Genomic DNA, 27575 nt, shown 5'->3' with positions numbered 1-27575 from the left:
AGCATCCTGACTGGTTGCATCACCGCCTGGTATGGCAACTGCTCGGCCTCCGACCGCAAGACACTACAGAGGGTAGTGCGTACGGCCCAGTACATCACTGGGGCCAAGCTTCCTGCCATCCAGAACCTCAATACCAGACGGTGTCAGAGGAAGGCCCTCAAAATTGTCAAAGACTCCAGCCACCCTAGTCATAGACAGTTCTCTCTGCTACCTCACGGCAAGTGGTACCGGAGCGCCAAGTCTAGGTCCAAAAGGCTTCTCAACAGCTTCTACCCCCAAGCCATAAGACTCCTGAACAGCTAATCATGGCTACCCGGACTATTTGCACTGCCCCCCACCCCCATCCCCACCCCATCTTTTTAGGCTGCTGCTACTCTGTTAATGATTAATGCATAGTCACTTTAACTCTACCCACATGTACATATTACCTCAACTACCTCAACTAGCCGGTGCCCCCGCACATTGACTCTGCACCGGTAGCCCCCTGTATATAGCCTCCTACTGTTATTTTATTTGACTTCTGCTTTTTTTCTCAACACTTTTTTGTTGTTGTTGTTTTATTTTACTTTTTTATTTTTAATAAATGCATTGTTGGTTAAGGGCTGTAAGTAAACATTTCACAGTAATGTCTACACCGGTTGTATTCGGCGCATGTGGCAAATAAAATTTGATTTGATTTGATCCATATCTTTCAACCAATCATCAGTCATTTGTGTCAGTCTAGTACATGTTGAGTGCCCTTTTCTATAAGAATGCTAAAAGTCTATATTGGTCAAACACGATTTTTTGCAACAGTTTGCTAAGAGCTGGCAGCAAGCTGATAGGTCGGCTGTTAGAACCAGTAAAGGTCGCTTTACCATTCTTGGGTAGCGGAATGGCTTTGGCCTACCTAAAAGTCAGAGGACAAATATTGATCGATAACAATACTTTTTTCCACCTTTCCCACAGTAATACAATTCAAACTTAGAATGCTTTTTTTTTTTCATTCTTTTTTTATTTCACGCATGAATACGATGGCTCACTGTTCGTTGTTGGCATTTCCAATGAAGTAATCATTCAAATGATTGGCAACATCAAATGCTTTTGTGATGAATAACCAATCTGATTTGATGAAAGATGGTGTTGAATTTGTCTTTCTGCCCATAATTGAATTTAAAGTACTCAAGTTTTTTTTCTATAATTCTTTATGTCATTGATCTTGGCTTCATAATAAAGTTTCTTCTTCTTTTGTTGAGTTTAGTCACATAATTTCTCAATTTTCAGTAAGTCAGCCAGTCAGATGTGCAGCCAGAGTTATTAGCCACTCCTTTTCCCCCCTGTCTCTTTCATCCATACTGTTTTTCAATTCCTCATCAATCCATGGAACACTGTAGTAGGTTGATAAATAACCTGAACCAGATTACAGGCACTGGAAAGCTTCCTCTTGAGTGGACAGCTTGATGAAAACCAGTCAATATTCAGGTCCCCAAGGAAGTAGCCAGCTCTGTTTACATCACAAGCTATCTAGTATTTCACCCACATTATCTAGATACTGACTGTTAGCACTTGGTGGCCTATAACAACACCCCTAAAATAATCGGCTTTAGATGAGGTAGGTGAACCTGCAAGGCACAATACGTCAATAACACTTCACATGAGATCTTCTCTAAGCATTACAGAGATATGGCGCTGATTATATACAGCAACACCTCCCCCATAGGCATTCCTGTCTCTTCTGTAGACAATTATCCTTGTATTGCTTCTGCTGTATCATCAAAGGGAATTACCTAAGTCTCAGAAATGGGTAATGTATGAATGTTATCTGATGTTAGCAAGTTATTGATTTTATGAACCTTGTTTCTAAGGCTACATATATTAGTATGGGCTATTGTTTAGCCCTTTCCTGGGTAGATTATCAGAGATAGACATAATATGGTAAATAACAAACAAAGCAAGAGAAGAAAAAAAATCAGCAGTCCATCAATCAGTTGGTGTGTGTGTGTGCTGTGGAGTTGAAGCTATGAACCCTCAGGCTTGGCTCTGTCATCCCTTCCAGACTTTTGGGAGGGAGGGTGGACATTGAGCTTGTCATAGCGGATGTAAGCAATGTCCCCACACGCTCTGGCAGCATTCATGGCTGGAATAAGTTGTTTCCACTTCTGGTGCACAGCTTCAGGATAGTCCTTGTTGAGGAAGATGTACATTCCTCTCAAATTCTTGGCTCTTTCCAGAACAGCTACTTTGTCCTTGGACCTCAGGAACTTTACCACTATCGGGCCTGTCACCTGGGCCGGTGATGGGTTTTCCAGTCCTGTGGGCGTGCTCCACCTCAATCTTCCTGTGGGCCATCTTTAGTTTCTCAGTGATCATTTCCCTCATTTTGTCCCCAGACTCCATCCAGGTCTCTTGGAGATTCTGCAATTCCGTCCACAACGTTGTTCCGCCTTGATTGTCCCTCGAGATAATATGATTTCTCCACCATTGTTATCATGGATTCACATACAGAACTGATGTCCTCTCTCAATGAATTACAGATTGCTGTCATGTTACTGTTCTCCTGTTTAAACTCATCGAGCTGACCCTGTGAGAACTGCAAACTATTCTTCAGGTCCTTGACCTCTCTGGTCAGATCGTCCAATCTTTTGTTAGTTGACTCCACCAGTATTTGGACACAACACTTTAAGTTATTTTCTTGTTGTTGTAACAACTGCTTGTAGAACTGTTTTTGTTTGTTTAAAAGATCCTTCACCTGTGATAGAGAGACACAACTGTCCTCAACGGTACTCCCACCGGCTTTGGTCTTTGTCATGGTAGCAACGTAGGCTACGCTGTTACTCCTCATAGTTCCAGACAGGGTAGGTCGCATTGCAGATGGAAACCGCAACATACAGCAGGGATTCAAACAGTCACACTACCAGGACATTCCTTGGTCCTAGCCGCAAGGGCTGTGAGCCGTGTACAAGCTGCTAAGGAAACCTGGCTAGCTTGATAGCTAACTAACGTTAGTTAGAAGCTAGGCTAGCGTCTGCGCCAACGAGGGAACAATTAGATACTTATCTGGAGCAAAATAGACTTGCTGTTGTTCCCTGTAATACAGTAAACGTCCTACACCTTAATGTGATGTTATACACTGAGTATACCAAACATTCGGAACACCTTTCTAATATTGAGGTGTCGAAAGGGTTCCATAGGGATGCTTCCCACAGTTGTGTCAAGTTAGCTGGATTTCCTTTGGGTGGTGGACCATTCTTGATACACATGGGAAACTGTTGAGTGTGAAAAACCCAGCAGTGTTGCAGATCTTGACACAAACCGGTGTGCCTGGTAGCTACTACCATACCCCGTTCAAAGGCACAATTTGTTTTTGTCATGCCCATTCACCCTCTGAATGGCACACATACACAATCCATGTCTCAATTGTCTCAAGGCTTAAAAATAATTATTTAACCTGTCTCCTCCCCTTCATCTACACTGATTGAAGTGGATTTAACAAGTAACATCAATAAGGGATCAAAGCTTTCACCTGGATTCACTTGGTCAGTCTATGTCATGGAAAGAGTTATTAATGTTTTGTATACTCAGTGTATATTGACAATTATTTGAAAATAACGGAATTACAAGGCACAAGATAATGTTTCTTAAACCAACAGAAGGCAAATAATATATCCAAAATGAAATATATGTGATGATATTAGTTGGCAGGGGTCTTGACTGCAACAGTATTGTGTTTTCATGTATTTCTAATATCTTTTAAGACTTTTTCTGGTAGATGTTGTCTAAGACCACTTTTATATCTGTTTGACCAGAAATCAAAGCTTTTGCTTATTCCTATTTTTTAGGATATAAAATGGTTGAAAAATGTATACAGTGGGGAGAACCAGTATTTGATGCACTGCCGATTTTGCAGGTTTTCCTACTTACAAAGCATGTAGAGGTCTGTAATTTTTATCCTAGGTACACTTCAACTGTGAGAGACGGTATCTAAAACAAAAATCCAGAAAATCACATTCTATGATTTTTAAGTAATTAATTTGCATTTTATAGCATTACATAAGTATTTGATCACCTACCAACCAGTAAGAATTCCGGCTCTCACAGACCTGTTAGTTTTTCTTTAAGAAGCCCTCCTGTTCTCCACTCATTACCTGTATTAACTGCACCTGTTTGAACTCGTTACCTGTATAAAAGACACCTGTCCACACACTCAATCAAACAGACTCCAACCTCTCCACAATGTCCAAGACCAGAGAGCTGTGTAAGGACATCAGGGATAAAATTGTAGACCTGCACAAGGCTGGGATGGGCTACAGGACAATAGGCAAGCAGCTTGGTGAGAAGGCAACAACTGTTGGCGCAATTATTAGAAAATGGAAGAAGTTGAAGATGACGGTCAATCACCCTCGGTCTGGGGCTCCATGCAAGTTCTTACCTCTTGGGGCATCAATGATCATGAGGAAGGTGAGGGATCAGCCCAGAACTACATGTCAGGACCTGGTCAATGACCTGAAGAGAGCTGGGACCACAGTCTCAAAGAAAACCATTAGTAACACACTACGCCATCATGGATTAAAATCCTGCAGCGCACGCAAGGTCCCCCTGCTCAAGCCAGCGCATGTCCAGGCCCGTCTGAAGTTTGCCAATGACCATCTGGATGATCCAGAGGAGGAATGGGAGAAGGTCATGTGGTCTGATGAGACAAAAGTAGAGCTTTTTGGTCTAAACTCCACTCACCGTGTTTGGAGGAAGAAGAAGGATGAGTACAACCCCGAGAACACCATCCCAACTGTGAAGCATGGATGTGGAAACATCATTCTTTGGGGATGCTTTTCTGCAAAGGGGACAGGATGACTGCACCGTATTGAGGGGAGGATGGATGGGGCCATGTATCGCGAGATCTTGGCCAACAACCTCCTTCCCTCAGTAAGAGCATTGAAGATGGGTCGTGGCTGGGTCTTCCAGCATGACAACGACAAGAAACGCACAGCCAGGGCAACTAAGGAGTGGCTCCGTAAGAAGCATCTCAAGGTCCTGGAGTGGCCTAGCCAGTCTCCAGACCTGAACCCAATAGAAAATCTTTGGAGGGAGCTGAAAGTTCGTATTGCCCAGCGACAGCCCCGAAACCTGAAGGATCTGGAGAAGGTCTGTATGGAGGAGTGGGCCAAAATCCCTGCTGCAGTGTGTGCAAACCTGGTCAAGACCTACAGGAAACGTATGATCTCTGTAATTGCAAACAAAGGTTTCTGTACCAAATATAAAGTTCTGCTTTTCTGATGTATCAAATACTTATGTCATGCAATAAAATGCAAATTAATTACTTAAAAATCATACAATGTGATTTTCTGGATTTTTGTTTTAGATTCCGTCTCTCACAGTTGAAGTGTACCTATGATAAAAATTACAGACCTCTACATGCTTTGTAAGTAGGAAAACCTGCAAAATTGGCAGTGTATCAAATACTTGTTCTCCCCACTGTATATACCTACATTTCCCAAAAATAGAGACTCTTAGCTTTCATTTGACACCCAATTTGACATGATCCTATGATTTTCACATGTTGGTGCTCATCGATCCTTTTACATGGAAATGCCCATTTGTTATTACATTCTGCAGTCCATGCTGGCGGAGAGACTGGACCTCTAAAGCGGCTGGTCACAAATCCTGACCCTGGATCAGGACCCTGGACAGGAGCCTTTGCTCTTCCTTCCTTCCCGAGTCAGAACCAGGACCAACCAACGAGGGACAAAAACTCCACCACCACACAGAACACAACCAGTGGACAGGTGGACTGAACAACTTCAGTCCTGGTGGTCATCAGTGAGACAGAGGTTCCAGTCAGGGATCCAGTCTGCAGCCGAGACCCTTCTCTTCACAGTCTCAGTGAAGGGATGAAGCAGGGCCTGGGGCTGATATTGATATACCCTCCTGTTCCTATGATACAAACACCACAGTATCCATGATGAACAGAGCAGGTCACCCTGGGCTTCAGCCTTCACAGAAAGTGGTGGGAGACCCCCCTGGTGGTAGTCTAATAGGAAGTCTGTCTTCTCCTTCAGGATCTCGTCTAATGCCTGGTGACTGGGTTCATAGAAGGCCTGCCTCAGTTACCTCATGGTTACCCCACCAATACAGACAGGGTCAGGATGAGTGTTCACCACAAGAGGTACCTAGCCTATAACACAGCACACAATCCCAACAACACCCAAACAATGGCTAGATGTCAAGGAGGGAGCGCAAAGACTAACCACCTGAGGGTGGTTGCTTCTGTTTCTACCTCCTCTGGTGTCATTGGGTCACAACGTGGGAGGCCGAGCATTAGGACGGACGCTGACAAGCCATATGCCTGCCCCACGCTTGGGAACTGCTTTGCTGAGGCGAACTATGTGAAGAGGCACCAGACCATTCTCACCAAGGAGAGGCCCTTCAAGTGCAAACTATGTTACAAGAGCTTCTCCTTCCTGAGTAGCCTTATCAGACATAGGAGTGTCCACAATGGGGAGAAATCGTAGTAATGTGGCTTGAGATGTACGCAGGGGATATCTGGGAACCATTCTTTAGCTGACATATTATAGTTATCATGTAAAGTGTCTTTGGGTACAGTAAAAGGGCATTTTGGATTACTAAATCCCTCAGTTGAGCATCTGGGTATGCTCACATTCTCACGACTTGTTGTTTGGTGTGCTGGCATTAAAGTGTAACACTACATTTCCCCCTCTGAGTTTGGTTTTGCCTGTGTTCTATTTATAACAATATAAAGTTCCTATTTTTTAATTTTTATTTTACATAATCAGGTGTTCTAGAGGCGAAAGAAATGCACACCTGTTTAGGCTAGGTGCTGGCTAGCGGAGTAGAACACTCTAGGAGCTCAGATGCAATCATTTAATAACCAACGTTTCGATAGACAAGCTGTCTTCATCAGGATGGTACCTGTTCCTTTATGTACAAAAATAAAATAGGTGATCAAATCTGTAAGTAAATGAAAAATCATGTTGTCGTTTTGATATGAAACCTATAGGTTTCTGTCCTTGCCACTGATAGGATCTAGCCACCCATTATTTTTAGGTCAGCAGCTAGGTTTCCATCCAATTTGCGACAGATGATTATGTGAATATACTAAAATCTGCATAAAACAGTATGCATTTTCTCACCAGAGATGTGCTTCGATAAAACGGACTTTTTGTGGATAAAATGATGTAGTGCACATAAAAATAAATGTTACAGTTCAATTCCCATGTACCGAATGAAAATATAAGTTAAATGGGTTTCCATCGCATTTTCAACTCTACTGATGGTTTTGTCACAAAAACTGTTGCGTTATATAGCAAATGTGCCTACTCTGGTCTTTGCCCATGCGCTCTTGCCAACAACTCGGAGAAACAGTGCGGGTAGGCTACCTACATTATAAGATTATTATGGATAAGAGCGATATTTTTTGTATTTGTCAAACGGCAGCCAAGCATCGATCATCATATCACCAGAATAAGACCCTTGATATTTATTGGAAAGGAGCATCAAACTCATCACCTTGCACATTCACCACCCTGTGAAATTCATCATAATTTATTTAATCTGTAGCATAATAAACTGCATGCTTTCCTGAGTCGTAGTGGGAGGACCACACAACATATCATAGCATGACTCCAAGTTTACTTCGATGTGATGGTTATTATATCAATATTTGCGCATAAAGGCGTTTCCACAGAAAGATCCCACCATGTCGAATGAATAAATTGTCTCTCGGCATTTATACAATAGTTTCCGTGACTTTTTTTTTTGCATGCGTCAGGTAATTCATCCGCATGAAATGGTTGGATGGAAACGTGGTTAGTTACGGTTATTTTTCTAAACAAGTTTGCTCTGAGTTTGAAAGATACTGATCGTGAAAGATTTGATGTGTAACGTAATAAGCAGAACCATTTTTCAAAGAACAGCGCGCATACCCTCAGTTAGCCACGCCCTTTGAGCTATGACGCCTACCAATATAGAGCAATAGTAATGGCGTCTTTTTATAGGCACTAACGGAGGCCAGCTCCGCAATGGGTCGTTGGCCAAAGCCTATGGGGAAATTAATGGGGTTTTTGGAGTTTTTTTTTGATAAACGCCGAAAATAATCTTCATCAGCTAACATCACTTTTTGTGAATTTTGAAGCATTTATATAATCAAAACAAGCACATAAAGGCTTCATAATTCATAAAGGTCATGTTAACTGACTGATATTATCTCATAGAACAAAATGTATAAGATCTCCTAACGAACAAGAGGTAGAAAATGCTAAATCATTTGTGGTTTTTAGGACTACAAGCTGGCAAGCTATAGGCCTATAAAATCATTTCTCTTTCCTCCATCCTGCCAGCAAGAACATGCAAGAGCTGGCAAGAATAAGGCCGTGACCTTGGCGATTTCCCTTCAAAATAAAAGCCCTTCAATGAAGATGGTAAAAAATAAATAATACAAATGGTTGAAATTCGTAAGATTTTATGAGGAAATGTTAGCAGACTTAGAATGTGTTTGATGTAATTGATACCATTCCATTTATTCCACTCCAGCCCTTACCATGAGCCCGTCTTCCCCAATTAAGATGCCACCAACCTCCTGTGGTACAGTCCAATAAATGATAGGACTACACACACAAAAAACTTTGTTGACCATTTAGGCTTTAAAGGGTAAACAAATAAATCAAATATAAATACTTTTAATTACTCTGTATGATTTTTATTATGAAATATATCGATAATTGTGGACATTTTCTATTATTTTGGCCCTAATTATTAATTTACAAGGTGTACAGAACAGGACTCTTATTCAGAAGGATTCCAAAAATCCGTGACTCGGAAGTACTTAATTAAAGAGTTTCTAAACCATATAATGTACTGCCTTTGGTCGGACTTTTGCCCAAACGACAAAACCCCAGTGTCCAATTACAATTTCCAGGTTAGCGTTTTTTACTTCGCGTTGGAGACAGGACTTGGTTGACATATGTTATTTAGCTGCTAACAATGGCTAACTGTATGGTTTTTCACACTCAAATAGCCTCCGTCATGGAGGTACTGGCGAATGCAGCCGTGTCAGAGATCTGTAAACTCGTAGACGACGACTATGCAGTGTTTCGTTTGGAAATAACTCAAAGCCAGAAAGAAAACAGGACATTGCGGAGGAAACTACAGCTACTTGAACTGAAGGTGGCACGGGAGCGCGCAGAGAGGACAATGCGAGAGCGCGTCCTCGCCAGTCGTCCTAGAAGTGTCAAGATCCTCGACCGAAACAGAGGAATGGCAAGAGGTACATTTTGCAGAAGGCCAAGACTGCCGGGTTTAGCGCTCGTTCCAGCACCCCACCCCGTTCCCCTCAGCGCACATGTGGCTTTACATGCGTTAACCTCATATGGTTAACCAAAGTTGGGTGTTGGTCAGTTTTTGGATTGTATGGAATAATTCCCCTGATTACTTAGCTATCTTGAACAAAGACACAATAACCAAGATTTTGATTTACAATCATTTCCTATTCTTTATAATTGAAAACAATATGATGCATGGAACATAATCAATTGATCTATAAATAGTATATCATGAAGTTATGCGAAGTGTTACCTTACATCTTTGCCTATTCTAGACAGTGTCAAAACTGTCAATAGTGTACATTATACCATTGAGCATTGACAGTATCTAACCACCTCTTTTCCCTCAATCATTCTCAGGTGAAGGACATCTCACTGGAGGCCACAGGAGCTTTGTGAAGCCAGCGGGACACAATATATGGAGAGACGACCAACCAATCACGGTTGATGAAGGGAGTGGAACCTCAACCCAGCACATTATCATAATAGAGGTTAGTGTAATAGTGTTGCATAAAAGAAGTAGTTACTTTGTAAATCAAATGTGGCCCGTTAATTTCAGAAAGGCGCCTCTTCAGCTATTCACTTGCTTACAGTGCATTCGGAAAGTATTCAGACCTCTTCACTTTTTCCACATTTTGTTACATTACAGCCTTTTTCTAAAATTGATTAAATCGTTTTTTCCCCTCATCAGTCTACACACAATACCCCATAATGACAAAGCAAAAACAGGATTTTATATATTTTTCCAAATTTATTACAAAACTGAAATATGACTTTTACATAAGTATTCAGACCCTTTACTCAGTACTTTGTTGAAGCACCTTTGGCAGCGATTACAGCCTCAAGTCTTCTTGGGTATGACGCTACAAGCGTGGTACACCTAGGTGTCTGGTTAGACTGTAAACTCAACTTCCAGACTCACATAAAGAATCTCCAATCCAAAGTTAAATCTAGAATCGGCTTCCTATTTCGCAACAAAGCCTCCTTCACTCATGCTGCCAAACATGCCCTCGTAAAACTGACTATCCTACCGATCCTTGACTTCGGCGATGTCATTTACAAAATAGCCTCCAACACTCTACTCAGCAAATTGGATGTAGTCTATCACAGTGCCATCCGTTTTGTCTCCAAAGCCCCATACACTACCCACCACTGTGACCTGTACGCTCTTGTTGGCTGGTCCTCACTACATGTTCGTCGTCAAACCCACTGGCTCCAGGCCATCTATAAATCACTGCTAGGCAAATCCCCGCCTTATCTTAGCTCATTGGTCACCATAGCAGCACCCACCCGTAGTCTGCGCTCCAGCAGGTATATCTCACTGGTCATTCCCAAAGCCAACACCTCCTTTGGCCGCCATTCCTTCCAGTTCTCTGCTGCCAATGACTGGAACGAATTGCAAAAATCTCTGAAGCTGGAGACTCTTATCTCCCTCAATAACTTTAAGCATCAGTTGTCAGAGCACCTTACCGATCACTGCACCTGTACACAGCCCATCTGAAATTAGCCCACCCAACTACCTCATCCCTATATTGTTATTTATTTTGCTCTTTTGCACCCCAGTATCTCTATTTGCACATCATCTCTTGCACATCTAGCATTCCAGTGTTAATACTATTGTAATTATTCTGCACTATAGCCTATTTATTGCCTTACCTCCATAACTTGCTACATTTGCACACACTGTATATATATTTTCTGTTGTATTTTTGACTTTGTTTTTTTACCCCATATGTAACTCTGTGTTGTTTCTATTGCACTGCTTTGCTTTATCTTGGCCAGGTCGCAGTTGTAAATGAGAACCTGTTCTCAACTGGTTTACCTGGTTAAATAAAGGTGAAATAAAAATAAATAAAAATAAAATAAAAAACACCTGTATTTGGGGAGTTTCTCCCATTCTTCTCTGCAGATCCTTTCAAGCTCTGTCAGGTTGGATGGGGAGCGTCGCTGCACAGCTATTTTCAGGTCTCTCCAGAGATGTTAGATCGGGTTCAAGTCCGTGCTCTGGCTGGGCCACTCAAGGACATTCAGAGACTTGTCCCGAAGCCACTCCTGCGTTGGCTTGGCTGTGTGCTTAGGGTCATTGTCCTGTTGGAAGGTGAACCTTCACCCCAGTCTGAGGTCCTGAGCAGGTTTTCCTCAAGGATCTCTCTGTACTTTGCTCCGTTCATCTTTCCCTCTATCCTGACTAGTCTCCCAGTCCCTGCCGCTGAAAAACATCTCCACAGCATGATGCTGCCACCGCCATGCTTCACCGTAGGGATGGTATTGGCCAGGTGATGAGCGGTGCCTGGTTTCCTCCAGACGTGACGCTTAGCATTCAGGCCAAAGAGTTCAATCTTGGTTTCATCAGACCAGAGAATCTTGTTTCTCATGGTCTGAGAGTCCTTTAGGTACCTTTTGGCAAACTACAAGCGGGCTGTCATGTGCCTTTTACTGAGGAGTGGCTTCCGTCTGGCCACTACTATAAAGGCCTGATTGGTGGAGTGCTGCAGAGATGGTTGTCCTTCTGGAAGGTTCTCCCATCACCACAGAGGAACTCGGGAGCTCTGTCAGAGTGACCATCGGGTTCTTGATCACCTCCCTGACCAAGGCCCTTGTCCCCCGATTGCCAGATCTAGAAAGGCGGCCAGATCTAGGAAGAGTATTGGTGTTTACAAACTTCTTCCATTTTAAGAATAATGGAGGCCACTGTGTTCTTGGGAACCTTCAATGCTGCAGAATTTTTTTTGGTACCCTTTCCCAGATCTGTGCCTTGACACAATCTTGTCTCGGCGCTCTACGGACAATTCCTTCAACCTCATGGCTTGGTTTTTGCTCTGACATGCACTGTCAACTGTGGGTCCTTATATAGACAGGTGTGTACCTTTCCAAATCATGTCCAATCAATAGAATTTACCACAGGTGGACTCCAATTAAGTTGTAGAAACATCTCAAGGATGATCAATCGAACCAGGATGCACCTTAGCTCAATTTCGATATAGCAAAACAATGTATTTCTGTTTTTTATTTTTAATACATTTGCAAGACCTTCTGCCAAAACCTGTTTTCGCTTTGTCATTATAGAGTATTGTGAGTAGATTGATGAGGAAATGTTTTCATTTAACCCATTTTAGGATAAGGCTGTAACGTAAAAAAATGTGGAAAAAGTGAAGGGGTCTGAATACTTTCGGAATGCACTGTACATCTACATCCTCATTTATGAGCTTGTGAGACTTCTCTATGACATTGTTATCCAATTAAACTCATGTACCGGTAATAACCTTCTCTTTTCTTTTGTCAGTCTGCAGATGCAGAGGCTGCAGGTCCTGGGGTCAAGCAGGAGAGGTCTGAAGGAGAGGAGGACCCCCAGAACAGCAGAGACAGCCAGACTGGAGCGCAGAGTAGTCCTGCTGTAGCCACAGAGGACCCCACCACCGCCCCAGCGCAGCCCAGCAGCATCACGGAGGTCAGTGGAACGCCGAACACCATCTTCAAGACAGAGACATACTCCAAGACTTCAACGGGGCTGGGGCGACTGGGCTGTCTTCCTGCTCCCCTCTCAGAGTATTTACTTTATGGTAACCCGACGACGGTTCTGTCCCATCAGGACTCAGGTGACGTGTTACAGACTGTCAATGATCCGTCCTGTTCATACGCTACAGAGACAGAGATGATACCTGGTGACATGCCTGTGGGCTTAGATACACAGACTAATCCAATGAGAGGGGATTGGAACAGGTACAGTAGTAGTGTATACTCTGAAGGGTGCCTAGATAAGAAAGGGGAGGTTCTGGTCGTAGATGAGGTGACTGTGAAAGTGGAAGGCGACACTCCTCTGACATGGAATGTAGACAAGACTCACTTAACAGAAGGACAATCGCAGGGCAACACCAGTGACTTCTTAGACTACAGGGAAAGCTTTGAGACAAATCCAAATGTTACGACCCACTCCCCTTTACACGCTTTCAGGGATCGCAACCCAGTGTCCATGTCAATGGGGCCTTCCGATTCACACAGCCACGTCCTTTTCGATCAGGTATTGAACTCAAACGACAGGGTTAGAGCCCAGGCTCGGGGTGGGGGAGCAACATCAGGCAAAAGTAAAGAGAAACGTTTCCTCTGCATGTTCTGTAATAAAGGCTTCAGCTGCCCCCAGAAGGTGGAGATCCACCAGAGGGTCCACACAGGGGAGAAACCGTACAGCTGTACCCAGTGTCACATTTGCTTCGCCCAGGCTGGTGACCTGAAGAGGCACCAGAGGGTCCACACAGGGGAGAAACCCTTCAGCTGTACCCAGTGTAACATGCGCTTTGCCCATGCTGGCAACCTGAAGAGACACCAGAGGGTCCACACAGGGGATAAATAATACAGCTGATCCCAGTGTGAGAAGAGATTCTACCGCCAACACCAGCTGAAGATGCACCTGAAGGTCCACATGGGAGAGAGGTGATTCACACTGAAGGAAGAGGTTCTCAGAGAGGAGCTACCTCAGGATACACCAGCAGAAAAGCATTCCATTGAAAGTAACCATTCCCCTCGATAGCTTCTGACGTTGAGATCAAACCCTGCATTAAAGACAAAGATGAATTGTCAAAAGATCCACAGTTGCATTTGGAATTACGACTGTAAGAGATTTCAGTGTTGAATATTCAGGTGGAATATTGCTTCCAGACATTGTGTGATAGGCACTGAGTGTACAAAACATAAGGAACAACTGCTCTTTCCATGACAGACTGACCAAGTGAATCCAGGTGAAACCTACAGTGTGATTCCTTATTGATGTCACCTGTTAAATCCACTTAAATCAGTGTAGATGAAGGGCAGGAGACAGGTTAAAGTATATTTTGTAAGCCTTGAGACAATTGAGACATTGATTGTGTATGTGTGCCATTCAGAGGGTGAATGGGCAAGACAAAAGTTTTAGTAAGTGCCAGGCGCACCGGTTTGAGTGTGTCAAGAACTGCAACGCTGTTGTTTCCCTTGTGTATCAAGAATGGTCCACCACCCAAAGGACATCCAACCAACTTGACACAACTCTGGGAAGCACTGGAGACCTTTGAGTCAATGCCGCGGCGAATTGAGGATGTTCTGATGGCAAAAGGGGGTGTAACTCAATATTAGGAAGGTGTTCCTAATATTTTGTGCACTCAGTGTATAAAAAATGTGTTAGTCCTGTGTAGGCCAGTGGTTCCTAACTCCAGGCCTCGAGTACCCCCAACAGCACACATTTTTGTTGTAGCCCCAGACAAAAAAACACCTGGTTCAACTCATTAACTATGTTTCCATTAATTTGTCCAGAGATTTTTTATTGACATGTATAACATTTGCATAGAAAATAGATGTGACAATTGCCTATTGCGGTGCGTTTCAATTTAACTATCTTGTGTCGATTAAAAACAGCAGACGTCATGACTTCACATAAAACATTTTAAAAAAAGTTTTTCGCTAAAATGTGTCGCGCTGCATGAGGCAAATGGTGGTCACACCAGATACTGACTGGTATTCTGATCCACACCCGTATCTTTTTTTTGAAGGTATCTGTGACCAACAGATGCACATCTGTATTCCCAGTCATGTGGAATTAGGGCCTAATTTATTTATTTCAATTGACTGATTTCCTTATATGAACTGTAATGCAGTAAAATCTTAAATTGTTGCATGTTGCGTTTATATTTTTGTTCAGTATATACACACATAAATAAATCACAGACAGTGTGTCATCAGAAAAGCACCCCCACACCATAACACCTCTTCCTCCATGCTTTACGGTGGGAACTACACATGCAGAGATCATCCGTTCACCTACTCTGCGTCTCACAAAGACACGGCAGTTTGAACCAAAAATCTCAGATTTGGACTCATCAGACCAAAGGACACATTTCCACCGGTCTAATGTCCACTGCTCGTGTTTCTTGTCCCAAGCAGGTCTCTTCTTCTTATTGGTGACCTTTAGTAGTGGTTTCTTTGCAGCAATTCGACGATGAAGGCCTGATTCACTCAGTCTCCTCTGAACAGTTGATGTTGAGATGTGTCTGTTACTTGAACTCTGTGAAGCTTTTATTTGGGCTGCAATTTCTGTAGCTGGTAACTCTAATGAACTTATCCTCTGCAGCAGAGGTAACTCTGGGTCTTCCTTTCCTGTGGCGGTCCTCATGTGAGCCAGTTTCATAATAGCGCATTATGATTTTTGCGACTGCACTTGAAGAAACGTTCAAAGTTCTTGACATTTTCCGTATTGACATTGACCTTCATGTCTTAAGGTAATGATGGACTGTCGTTTCTATTTGCTTATTTGAGCTGTTCTTGCCATAATATGGACTTGGTCTTTTACCAAATAGGGCTATCTTCTGTATACCACCCCCCTACCTTGTCACAACACAACTGATTGGCTCAAACTCATTGAGAAGGAAATAAATTCTACAAATTAGGGCTATCTTCTGTATACCACCCCCCTACCTTGTCACAACACAACTGATTGGCCCAAACGCATTAAGAAGGAAATAAATTCTACAAATTAACTTTTAACAAGGCACACCAGTTAATTGAAATGCATTCAAGGTTGACTACCTCATGAAGCTGGTTGAAAGAATGCCAAGAGTGTGCAAAGCTGTCGTCAAGGCAAAGGGTGGCTACTTTAAAGAATCTCAAATATAAAATATATTTTGATTTGTTTAACACTTTTTTGGTTACTATATGATTCCATGTGTTATTTCATAGATTTGATGTCTTCACTATTATTCTACAATGTAGAAAATCGTAAAAATAAAGAAAAACCCTGGAATGAGTAGGTGTGTCCAAACCTTTGACTGGTAGTGTATATAATTTATATATATACACACACACACACACAGTGCCTTCGGAAGGTATTCAAACCCTTTACTCAGTACTTTGTTGAAGCACCTTTGGCAGCGATTACAGCCTCGAGTCGTCTTGGGTACACTCTAAAAATTAGGGATTCAACAAGGGTTATTCTAAGATCCTCAAAGTTCTTTGAAGAACCTTAGGGTTCTTGGCACTGAAAATTGCCTCTAAAAGGTTCTTCCAAGAACCCCATAGGAGGTGGGGTTCATCGAGGAACCTCCTTAGTTGGTGGGGGTTCTTGCAGGAACCTAACTGCCCAGCTGAAACATTTGGATTTGAAAGGACAGCAGGTGCAGGCACTTAACTAAATGTTTTAAGATCTCCTCAATTGAAGGTAAGGTTTGTCCCTTGTATGATCTAAATTGATATTGTTTTATGATGATGCCATCTATCTTTTCATATTTGTGCAAATCTGTCTAAAACAGAAAATGGATACAATTCAATGGATATCAATCAACAAAGAGGTAACGTTATGTATGCTATAAGAATATGTTGAAGGCTAGCTGTATTGGGTGCAGATGAATGAACTGCTCACTTTTGTGTCTGTGTCTTCAGGTATACAGACGAGGAGGCATACAATGGTATATCAATTGGTTTTGGTGTATATCATGTAGATCACATGTACTATCCTCCTCCCTTACCTCTTAAATGCAAATCCCATAGGCCTCTACATTATGGACTTGGTATGTGTATGAAAACCATTATCACATTTACCACAAAAACCAAGGTATGAATACTGTTGTGTGCATGTTTTGTTAAACATCTGTATAATTAAAATTCACCCTCCCTACACTGATGAATATAACAGGAAACCTCTTCGATCACCACACTGCAAAATCATTATGGCTATGGATACGGAGAACATCAACTCATTAACATCAACACGCCAGAGGATATACCCATTGGACTTGGGACTCTGCTGGGAGTTGACCTCCTATTTTGATTTTTTTATTCTGCTTTCCCACTAAAATCATAATAGATATTGACAACTAAAATATTGTGTTATTGTTATGCGTATTATTATTATTATTATTATTATTATTACTACTAATTAATAATAATAATAATAGGGGAGGGGGGGGGTAGTTACAATTTACCCCAAAAGGTTATTCAAAAGGTTATTTGAGGATCTACTAAAAGGGTTCTTCGAAGAACTTATAGGGGTTCCCCCACAGTTTCAATTTGAAGAACCCCTAAAGGATCCTCCAGGAACCTTTACCTTTTTAGAGTGTATGACGCTACAAGCTTGGAACACCTGTATTTGGGGAGTTTCTCCCATTCTTCTCTGCAGATCGTCGCTGCACAGCTATTTTCAGGTCTCTCGAGATGTTCGATCGGGTTCAAGTCCAGGCTCGCCACTCAAGGACATTCAGAGACTTGTCCCAGAGCCACTCCTGCGTTGTCTTGGCTGTGTACTTCGCGTCGTTGTCCTGTTGGAAGGTGAACCTTCACCCCAGTCTGAGTTCCTGAGCACTCTGGAGCAGGTTCTCCCATCTCCACAGAGGAACTCTAGAGCACATTTAGACCAAGGCCCTTCTCCCCCGATTGCTCAGTTTGGCCGGGCGGCCAGCTCTAGGAAGAGTCTTGGTGGTTCCAAACTTCTTCCATTTAAAAATGATGGAGCCCACTGTGTTCTTGGGGACCTTCAATGCTGCAGAAATGTTTTGGTACCCTTCCCCAGATCTGTGCCTCGACACGATCTTGTCTCGGAGGTCTACGAACAATTCCTTCGACCTCATGGCTTGGTTTTTGCTCTGACACGCACTGTGTGTCAGAGCTTATATAGACAAGTGTGTGCCTTTCCCAATCATGTCCAATCAATTGAATTTACCACAGGTGGACTCCAATCAAGTTGTAGAAACATCAAGGATGATCAATGGAAACAGGATGCACCTGAGCTCAATTTCGAGTCTCATAACAAAGGGTCTGGATACTTATGTAAATAAGGTATTTTTGTTTTTTAATAAATTAGCAAGAATGTCTAAACCCTTTTTCGCTTTTGTCATTATGGGGTATTGTGTGTAGATTGCTGAGATTTTTATTTATTTATTCCATTTTAGAATAAGGCTATAACGTAACAAAATGTGGAAAAAGTCAAGGGGTCTGAATACTTTCCGAAGGCACGGTATATAGCAACACCTCCCCCATACACATTCCTGTCTCTTCTATAGATGTTATATCCTTGTATTGGTACTGGTGTATCATCAAAGGAATTCTCTAAGTGAGTCGCAGAAATGGCTAATATATGAATGCTATCTGATGTTAGCAAGTTATTGATTTAATTAACCTTATTTCTAAGGCTACATATATTAATATGAGCAATTTTTTTTGCCCTTTCCTTGGTAGCTTCTCAGAGATAGACAGACATAATATGGAAAAGAACAAACAAAGTATGAGAAAAAAAAACATCAGTCCATTAATCAGTTGGGGTGTGTGTGTTTGCTGCGGTGTACGAACCCATAGGCTTGGCTCGCTCATCCATTCCAGGCTTTTGGGAGGGAGGGTGGACAATGAGCCTGTCATAGCGGATGTAAGCAATGTACCCACGCACTTTAGCAGCTTTCATAAGTTATTTTCTCTTCTGGCACACAGCTTCAAAAGCTTGAAGAATTTTGTCGAGAATAATGGGCAATTGTTGGTTAATCCAGGTGTGGAAAGCTCTTAGACTTACCCAGAAAGGCTCAAAGCTGTAATCGCTGCCAAAGGTGACCCCTTGACACATGTGTTGACTCAGGGGGTTAAATACTTACAGTGGGGAAAAAGTATTTAGTCAGCCACCAATTGTGCAAGTTCTCCCACTTAAAAAGATGAGAGAGGCCTGTAATTAAGAAGTTGGACTGTTACAGGTCTGTGAGAGATTTCTGGCTCTCACAGACCTGTAACTTCTTCTTTAAGAGGCTCCTCTGTCCTCCACTCGTTACCTGTATTAATGGCACCTGTTTGAACTTGTTATCAGTATTAAAGACACCTGTTCACAACCTCAAACAGTCACACTCCAAACTCCACTATGGCCAAGACCAAAGAGCTGTCAAAGGACACCAGAAACAAAATTGTAGACCTGCACCAGGCTGGGAAGACTGAATCTGCAATAGGTAAGCAGCTTGGTTTGAAGAAATCAACTGTGGGAGCAATTATTAGGAAATGGAAGACATACAAGACCACTGATAATCTCCCTCGATCTGGGGCTCCACGCAAGATCTCACCCCGTGGGGTCAAAATGATCACAAGAACGGTGAGCAAAAATCCCAGAACCACTCGGGGGGACCTAGTGAATGACCTGCAGAGAGCTGGGACCAAAGTAACAAAGCCTACCATCAGTAACACACTACGCCGCCAGGGACTCAAATCCTGCAGTGCGAGACGTGTCCCCCTGCTTAAGCCAGTACATGTCCAGGCCCGTCTGAAGTTTGCTAGAGTGCATTTGGATGATCCAGAAGAGGATTGGGAGAATGTCATATGGTCAGATGAAACCAAAATATAACTTTTTGGTAAAAACTCAACTCGTCATGTTTGGAGGACAAAGAATGCTGAGTTGCATCCAAAGAACACCATACCTACTGTGAAGCATGGGGGTGGAAACATCATGCTTTGGGGCTGTTTTTCTGCAAAGGGACCAGGACGACTGATCCGTGTAAAGGAAAGAATGAATGGGGCCATGTATCGTGAGATTTTGAGTGAAAACCTCCTTCCATCAACAAGGGCATTGAAGATGAAACGTGGCTGGGTCTTTCAGCATGACAATGATCCCAAACACACTGCCCGGGCAACGAAGGAGTGGCTTCGTAAGAAGCATTTCAAGGTTCTGGAGTGGCCTAGCCAGTCTCCAGATCTCAACCCCATAGAAAATCTTTGGAGGGAGTTGAAAGTCTGTGTTGCCCAGCGACAGCCCCAAAACATCACTGCTCTAGAGGAGATCTGCATGGAGGAATGGGCCAAAATAACAGCAACAGTGTGTGAAAACCTTGTGAAGACTTACAGAAAACGTTTGACCTGTGTCCCCCAGATCGAGGGAGATTATCAGTGGTCTTGTATGTCTTCCATTTCCTAATAATTGCTCCCACAGTTGATTTCTTCAAACCAAGCTGCTTACCTATTGCAGATTCAGTCTTCCCAGCCTGGTGCAGGTCTACAATTTTGTTTCTGGTGTCCTTTGACAGCTCGTTGGTCTTGGCCATAGTGGAGTTTGGAGTGTGACTGTTTGAGGTTGTGGACAGGTGTCTTTTATACTGATAACAAGTTCAAACAGGTGCCATTAATACAGGTAATGAGTGGAGGACAGAGGAGCCTCTTAAAGAAGAAGTTACAGGTCTGTGAGAGCCAGAAATCTTGCTTGTTTGTAGGTGACCAAATACTTATTTTCCACCATAATTTGCAAATACATTCATAAAAAATCCTACAAAGTGATTTTCTGGAATTTTTTTCTCAATTTGTCTGTCATAGTTGACGTGTACCTATGATGAAAATTACAGGCCTCTCTCATCTTTTTAAGTGGGAGAACTTGCACAATTGGTGGCTGACTAAATACTTTTTTTCCCCACTGTATAACAAAGTATTGAGAAACTTTTGTTATTGACCAAATACTTATTTTCCACCATAATTTGCAAATAAATTCATTAAAAATCCTACAATGTGATTTTCTGGATTTTTTTTTCTCATTTTGTCTGTCATAGTTGACGTGTACACTATGATGAAAATTACAGGCCTCTCTCATCTTTTTAAGTGGGAGAACTTGCACAATTGGTGGCTGACTAAATACTTTTCCCCCCCGCTGTATCTAATTATGATATATTAGTGTTTTATTTTTTATACAAATATTAGAATTTTACTTCCACTTTGACATCTATTATGTGTAGATCGTTGACAACTAAATGTGGAAAAAGTCAAGGGGTGTGAATACGTTCTGAAGGCACTGTATATGATTTCCCCAAATGCTTATTTCATAACTTCCATTCATCTACTTAATTTCTCTACCAAGACACTTTTAATTAGAAAATTAATGTAGTTTATCATGCAGATTTGTAGTTTAGGTATGTGTATGTGTGGTTTTCATATGGTGTATTTAAAATATGTTTATATTTAATAAACACAAAATGGGAATTTTCATTCTAAGTCTTTCATTGAGACTCTCTTTAGTATACATTACATCTGATATCACCCTATTTTGCATACACCTGACAGCGCTTTATAACTAAATATACAGTGAGCTCCAAAAGTATTGGGACAGTGGCACGTTTTGTTGTTTTGGCTCCACCCCCGTTTTGGCTTACTGTAATACCTACACATTCCCACACACAAACACCTACTGTACATGTCAAAATAGTTTAGTCAGGTTTGTCTGACATTTGACTTATCATAGCTGACTTATTTTTACCCACAACATCATATTTATGTCCACCATGATGAGCTTAACAATGATGAAGTCATTATTTAACTACAGTATAGGACTCAAACATCTGTGTGTACGTACCTGAGGGAGTGTATGTCTGTGTAATCTGTATCACCTCTCTCTTCCAGGAGGAGGAGGGTCCAGAGGTGCTGCTGGTGAAGGAGGGATGTGAAGAGGGTCTGGGGAACCCTGAGGGGACCATGGTCATGGAGGACAACCAGACTACACCTCCTCCTGAACCCACAGAGGAACCAGCTGAGCAGCATAGGACCACACACAGTCTCACTGAGGTGAGCCCACTGTGAACTACTGTCCGAATGGTATTTGGTCAGGTCTTAATTCATTTTGTCTTAAGTGTGGGACCATGCCATTGAATTATCCAACCATTAATATTGTATTAAATCAACTAACATGTTTGCGTTGTACTCATAGCAATCCCTCATTGCCCAATCAGAAGATGCTCCATAGCAGGGTGCTCATATCAGATTTCTTGATCCAACATCCTCTCACTCTGTATCTCTTACAGTCCGTAGACATGGAGGATGGGAAGCCTGATCTTCTGCTGGTCAAAGAGGAGACAATAGAAGACAGACCAGAGAGTATTGATCTGCTGAGTGGACTAAAGATGGGGGAGCAAGGTAAGGGAGAAATACATATAGCAAACATACAGTAATATATCTTCAGTGGGAATAGTGATACTCCTGGCTATTGTTTTTTCTTCATTCATAAGATTAAATCAATACAACTTATGTTTGCAAACAAAAACACACATTATAATGTATGAACTTGACCAGGTAATTGACAAAATAAACTCCATATGTAGAGTTTTCTCTGCCATGTTTGTGAAGTCTATTTTCTAACCTCTTCCTGCAGGTAATTGGCTGGAGGCTAACAGAGGATACTGGGCGACCATCTTGGATTCCCAGACCCAGACGGGTGCAGCCAAGGGCCCGGGGGACAACATCACTGAGCAGTCCAGGACCAGAGGCGACATAGTGGAGATCAGCGGATGGGACAGCGTCCTCAACTCTGGGTTGGGGAACAACAGTGTTAACCACAACCAGAAACAGATAGTCGAACATAAAACAACAACCAATCATATTATCCATGACAACAAACTGCCTGAGAACAGGGTGAGGATTAGATTTGGTCTACAGGGACAGGGAGGTGTCCCTATGCGGCGGGAGAGAACAGACACAGACTCGGCTAGCGATGCTCCATCCTGCTCCTATCGTTGTGATTCAGAGACCCCTCAGGTTACCCCCCCAACAGGTGCAGCCTTCACCATGCCTTCTATAGGATCTATCAACTGGAACATGGAGCCTGTGACAACACAGACACTCCCTGGCCTTCGTCCTCCTCACACTCTCCTAATGTTAAACCAGACCTCAGACAATGCCAGTGCCTCAATACTAAATGGATACACAAGCCTATTGACAAATGACAGTAGTAGTAACGCTATCAGCAGATCCGGTGGCAAAGAGAAGCGCTTCCCATGTTCGTTCTGTGGGAAAGTCTTCAGTTTCCCCAAACAGGTGGAGATCCACCAGAGGATGCACACGGGGGAGAAACCATTCAGCTGCCACCTGTGCCGGGCCAGTTTCTCCCACTCGTCCAGCCTGAAGAGGCACCAGAGGGTCCACACAGGGGAGAGACCCTACAGCTGCCCCCAGTGTGAGAAGAGGTTCTCCCACCAGCACCAGCTGAAGAGGCACCTGAAGGTCCACACGGGAGAGAGGCCATTTGCCTGTTATCACTGCGGGAAGAGGTTCTCAGAGAAGAGATACCTCAGTATACACCAGCAGAAAATGCACACGGCCCATGTATAGTGACATACAGTGCTATGAAAAAGTATTTGCCCCCTTTCTAATTTTCTCTACTTTTGCATATTTGTGATACTGAATGTTATCAGATCTTCAACCAAAACCTAATATTAGATCAAGGGAACATACGTGAACAAATAACACAACAATTACATATTCATTTCATAAACAAAGTTATGCAACACCCAATTCCCCTGTGTGAAAAAGTAATTGCCCCCTTACACTCAATAACTGGTTGGGCCACCTTTAGCTGCAATGACTCCAACCAAATGCTTCCTGTAGTTGTTGATCAGTCTCTCACGTCACTGTGGAGGAATTTTGGCCCACTCTTCCATGCAGAACTGCTTTAACTCAGTGCCGTGTGGGTTTTCAAGCATGAACTGCTCGTTTCAAGTCCTGCCACAACATCTACATTGGGATTAGGTCTGGACATTGACTAGGCCATTCCAAAACTTCAAATGTGTTGCTTTTAAGCAATTTTCATGTAGACTTGATTGTATGTTTTGGATCATTGTCTTGCTGCATGACCCAGCTGCGCTTCAGCTTCAGCTCACAGACGGATGGTTTGACATTCTCCTGTAGAATTATCTGATACAGAGCAGAATTCATGGTTCCTTCTATTAAGGCAAGTCGTCCAGGTCCTGAGGCAGCAAAGCATCCCCAAACCATCACACCACCACCACCATGCTTGACCTTTGGTATGATGTTCTTACTGTGGAATGCAGTGTTTGGTTTTCGCAAATATGAAAAAGTAGAGAAAATTAGAAAGGGGGCAAATACTTTTTCATAGCACTGTATAATGTAGTCCTAGTTAGTTGGTTTGTAGTTATTTCTGTTGGTTTTGGATGTAGTAGGGAACTGGATGAGGTAAACAGAGGAAAGAATGAGTATAATGAGGCAGAGTAGATGATATGGTGAAGGTTGGTGTGATGGTGTCTGTAAAAATGCTTAATTGATGAAAAGTGACAACCTTGTCCTGTTGTTTGATTATGTTTTTTTTTATAATGAGGAAATGACAGTGCCTTAATTCATGCTTACCTGACAAAGTATTGAACACATTTATTTTGGTTATTGAACCAAAATAAATGTGGTCTTAATACATTTTCATCCGGTAACAGAATTACAGTAATGGAATTACATCATGGGTCCCTGATCTGTACTATACAGAAATGCATAATTATGGATATAAATATCATTCGCTTCATGGTGATGTATCCTGAATAGGTACACAAAGGTAGAGAAATATGTATTATCCGTATTTTTCATATTTGGGTATTATTCTACACACTGGCTATTATTGTAATGAGCTCCACCACCAAACAAGACCACATTTGGTTGATCCGGACCAGACAAAATCTGAAACCATCATAGACGTCTATGTTTCATAAGTTTGGTCATCATAGTAGAGAACCATACAGCACAGTAGAGTTAAGTACAGTAGAGTACATTATACTGTACTCTACTCTAGTGTGCTCTACTGTACTGTACTAAACTCCAATCTATTGTACAGTACTGTACTCTACTGTGATGTTATGTACTTTACTGTTGTTACAGGCTTTGGTTTTTCCATTTATATTTTGAGGTTGGACACTAGCACGTTGGGCACACCGATTGGTGTCACCTCGTTGGTCAGTATGTGTTACACCTGTGCTGGCCTGTCATCTCGTTAGTCAGAAGGTGTTTCACCTGTGCTGGCACAGGTGATATTTAAGAGCGGCTGGCCCAGTGCTCCAGTTGGCTTGAGAGATGTGGAGGGCTAACAGTTGGTGCTCTGTATTTGATTTATAAAAAACAATCCTTTATCTGATGTTCCCTGTTTTAGTTTGCTTCCTATCTTTAAGTTTGGTGTGGGTTTTAATTTCGTTTGCCTTTTCTTGGGCAAATTTAATGGGCGCTCATGGTGGGTATATTTTAGTGTTGCTAGTCAACTTTCAGTGGACACCCCCATGAGTGTCTTTCAGGAACCCTCCTAGAAACCCACCTGTTTCGTTTTTCGTTTCTTGCTGGGGAATGTAACAAAATGGGGGCTCGTCCGAGATCTTCATGCCCAGGAGTATGGTAGTCGCTCTAATCGCCTACTCTGAAGCTCTGCTTTGCCCAGATATTTGAGTGTTCAAAAGACACTTTTGTGGTAGAGTTTCTGTCACTGACATCCACCCTGAGGAGTTCTAATCATTTTTGAAAGTTGCATAAACACACAAGCTAATAAAGTTTAAAAAAAATAAAAAAAAGCCATGGACTTTAAGTTGGAAGCATTTGTGGAAAACCCTACATGGAAGATGCTAGATAAATGTACGAAGAAGAGTCTGCTCGTCATTACATCAAAGTTGCACATGCCGATTCAAAAGCAGTATTCAAAGTGCTGGTCTATACTGCTTTGATGGAGGTGGAAATCCTTCCGGAGAGGGAGGATGATGAAAAGGTTCCTACGGGTGGTAGAGTACACCCCATAGATGTGCAACTGCGAGAGATAGAACTAAAGGCAAAAGGAAACAGAAACTAGAGCTTGAGCACAAGGAAAGGGAAAGAGAATATGCAGCCAGATTAGAACAGGAACATGAGCATGCCATTCGATTGAGAGAGATGGATCTGGAAGCACTCCGAATCCAGTCAGGCCATCCTGCACCCTCAACAGAGTTTGATCTTGGTCGGAACAGCCGACTTGTACCGCCTTTCAACGAAAACGAGGTGGACGTATATTTTACTCTGTTTGAGCGGATTGCCACATCCCTAAAATGGCTGCGAGTTTGGTGGAGGAAGAATAATGGTCTGGGGCTGTTTTTCATGGTTCGGGCTAGGCCCCTTAGTTCCAGTGAAGGGAAATATTAACGCTACAGCATACTATGACATTCTAGACGATTCTGTGCTTCCAACTTTGTGGCAACAGTTTGGGGAAGGACCTTTCCTGTTTCAGCATGACAATGCCCCCGTGCACAAAGCGAGGTCCATACAGAAATTGTTTGTCGAGATCGGTGTGGAAGAACTTGACTGGCCTGCGCAGAACCCTGACCTCAACCCCATCGAAACACCTTTGGGATTCATTGGAACGCCGACTGCAAGCCAGGCCTAATCGTCCAACATCAATGCCCGACCTCACTAAAGTCCCTGCAGCAATGTTCCAACAACTAGTGGAAAGCCTTCCCAGAAGACTGGATGCTGTTAAAGCAGGGGGGACCAACTCCATATTAATGCCCATGATTTTGGAATGAGATGTTTGATGAGCAGGTGTCCACATACTTTTGGTCATGTAGTGTATTTAGTCACTGCTCCTCCAAAGTGTACGCTGCTTTATCTCTTGACCAGAGCTCAGATTATGACACTGTTAAAGCTGCTATCTTTCAGGCTTATGAGTTGATCTCAGAGGCATACAGACAACAGTTCCGTAAATGACAAAATACAGAATCACAAAGCCATGTTGAATTGGCAAGGGAGCAAGCATGTCTTTTTGATCGGTGGTTTGGTTCTCAAGAGGTCAAGGACCTTGAGGATTTAAAGACACTCATCAAGCACTGCAGCAGTAATGAAAGTAGGAAAGTGTATCTATAGGCTTGCGTTGTTGTTATTATTAGCGGCTTGGGTCTTTTTTAATAGAGAAATTTTCACTTTTTCTGTTCATCGGAGTAACAACATGAATTTGTGCATGAGGCACAAATAATGTGGTGCAACTCGAGTTTCGCCATCAGCTGGAAGACGGTGTCCCTTTTTGGTCAGTGTCAGTGGAGGAAAGGGAGAGCGGAGGGACGGTGAGAGGCGGACCCTCAGTCTGCTGCTCTCTCCCTCCACTGAGACTGACCATCAGATGCAGGCACCATCAGCCCAGTAAAATAAAAATAAAAAGCAAATTATTTAAATGCATGCTCACTCAGCTGTGCTTCACAAGTAATACAACAATGGATCTATTACCGCTGTGATCATATAGCTATCTCAAATTCTGAAATATATATTTTTTTAATGGCCCAAACAACAATGCATTGGCAGGGCAATTCAAGCAAAGCCAATATGCAGTGATAATGAATTGGGCCTATAGCCTACTGCACAAACCTCATTGCTACAGTACTGTTTTGAATTGGTTAATGTTGCATAGGCTTACGTTTTTTAAGTCGTAAAAAAAATCTGAGCTGTAGATCTCGGCTTGCATTTTGACTCAATGCGATCTTGACACAGAAAAGGTTGGTGACCACTGTTCTAGAGTTTTCCCTGTTAACACTATCA

At 42.5% G+C, this 27575-nt stretch overlaps 1 protein-coding gene across 1 annotated transcript; it reads left to right on the top strand.

Annotated features, from left to right (window-relative positions):
• Positions 1-8832: 8832 nt before the first annotated feature.
• On the top strand, positions 8833-23407 carry LOC121556674. The gene is made up of 6 exons (XM_041870565.2): positions 8833-9256; positions 9672-9802; positions 12595-12759; positions 21669-21830; positions 22067-22178; positions 22414-23407. Exons 1-6 carry the CDS (start codon positions 8974-8976, stop codon positions 23367-23369), a joined length of 1809 nt encoding a protein of 602 aa, XP_041726499.2. The 5' UTR covers positions 8833-8973; the 3' UTR covers positions 23370-23407.
• The last annotated feature ends 4168 nt before the right edge of the window (positions 23408-27575 follow it).

This window comes from Coregonus clupeaformis, unplaced genomic scaffold (assembly GCF_020615455.1).
Source record: "Coregonus clupeaformis isolate EN_2021a unplaced genomic scaffold, ASM2061545v1 scaf0584, whole genome shotgun sequence".
Classification (NCBI taxonomy): domain Eukaryota; kingdom Metazoa; phylum Chordata; class Actinopteri; order Salmoniformes; family Salmonidae; genus Coregonus; species Coregonus clupeaformis.
Note: the sequence above shows the minus strand (reverse complement) of the source record. Positions and strands in the feature narration are given on the sequence as shown.

Bases quoted from the DNA above. Each gene is read 5' to 3' on its own strand.
- LOC121556674 (XM_041870565.2), top strand. From the start codon at position 8,974: ATGGCTAACTGTATGGTTTTTCACACTCAAATAGCCTCCGTCATGGAG. The intron at 21,831-22,066 runs GTGAGCCCACTG...TATCTCTTACAG, and splicing joins CCACACACAGTCTCACTGAG to TCCGTAGACATGGAGGATGG. The intron at 22,179-22,413 runs GTAAGGGAGAAA...CTCTTCCTGCAG, and splicing joins ACTAAAGATGGGGGAGCAAG to GTAATTGGCTGGAGGCTAAC.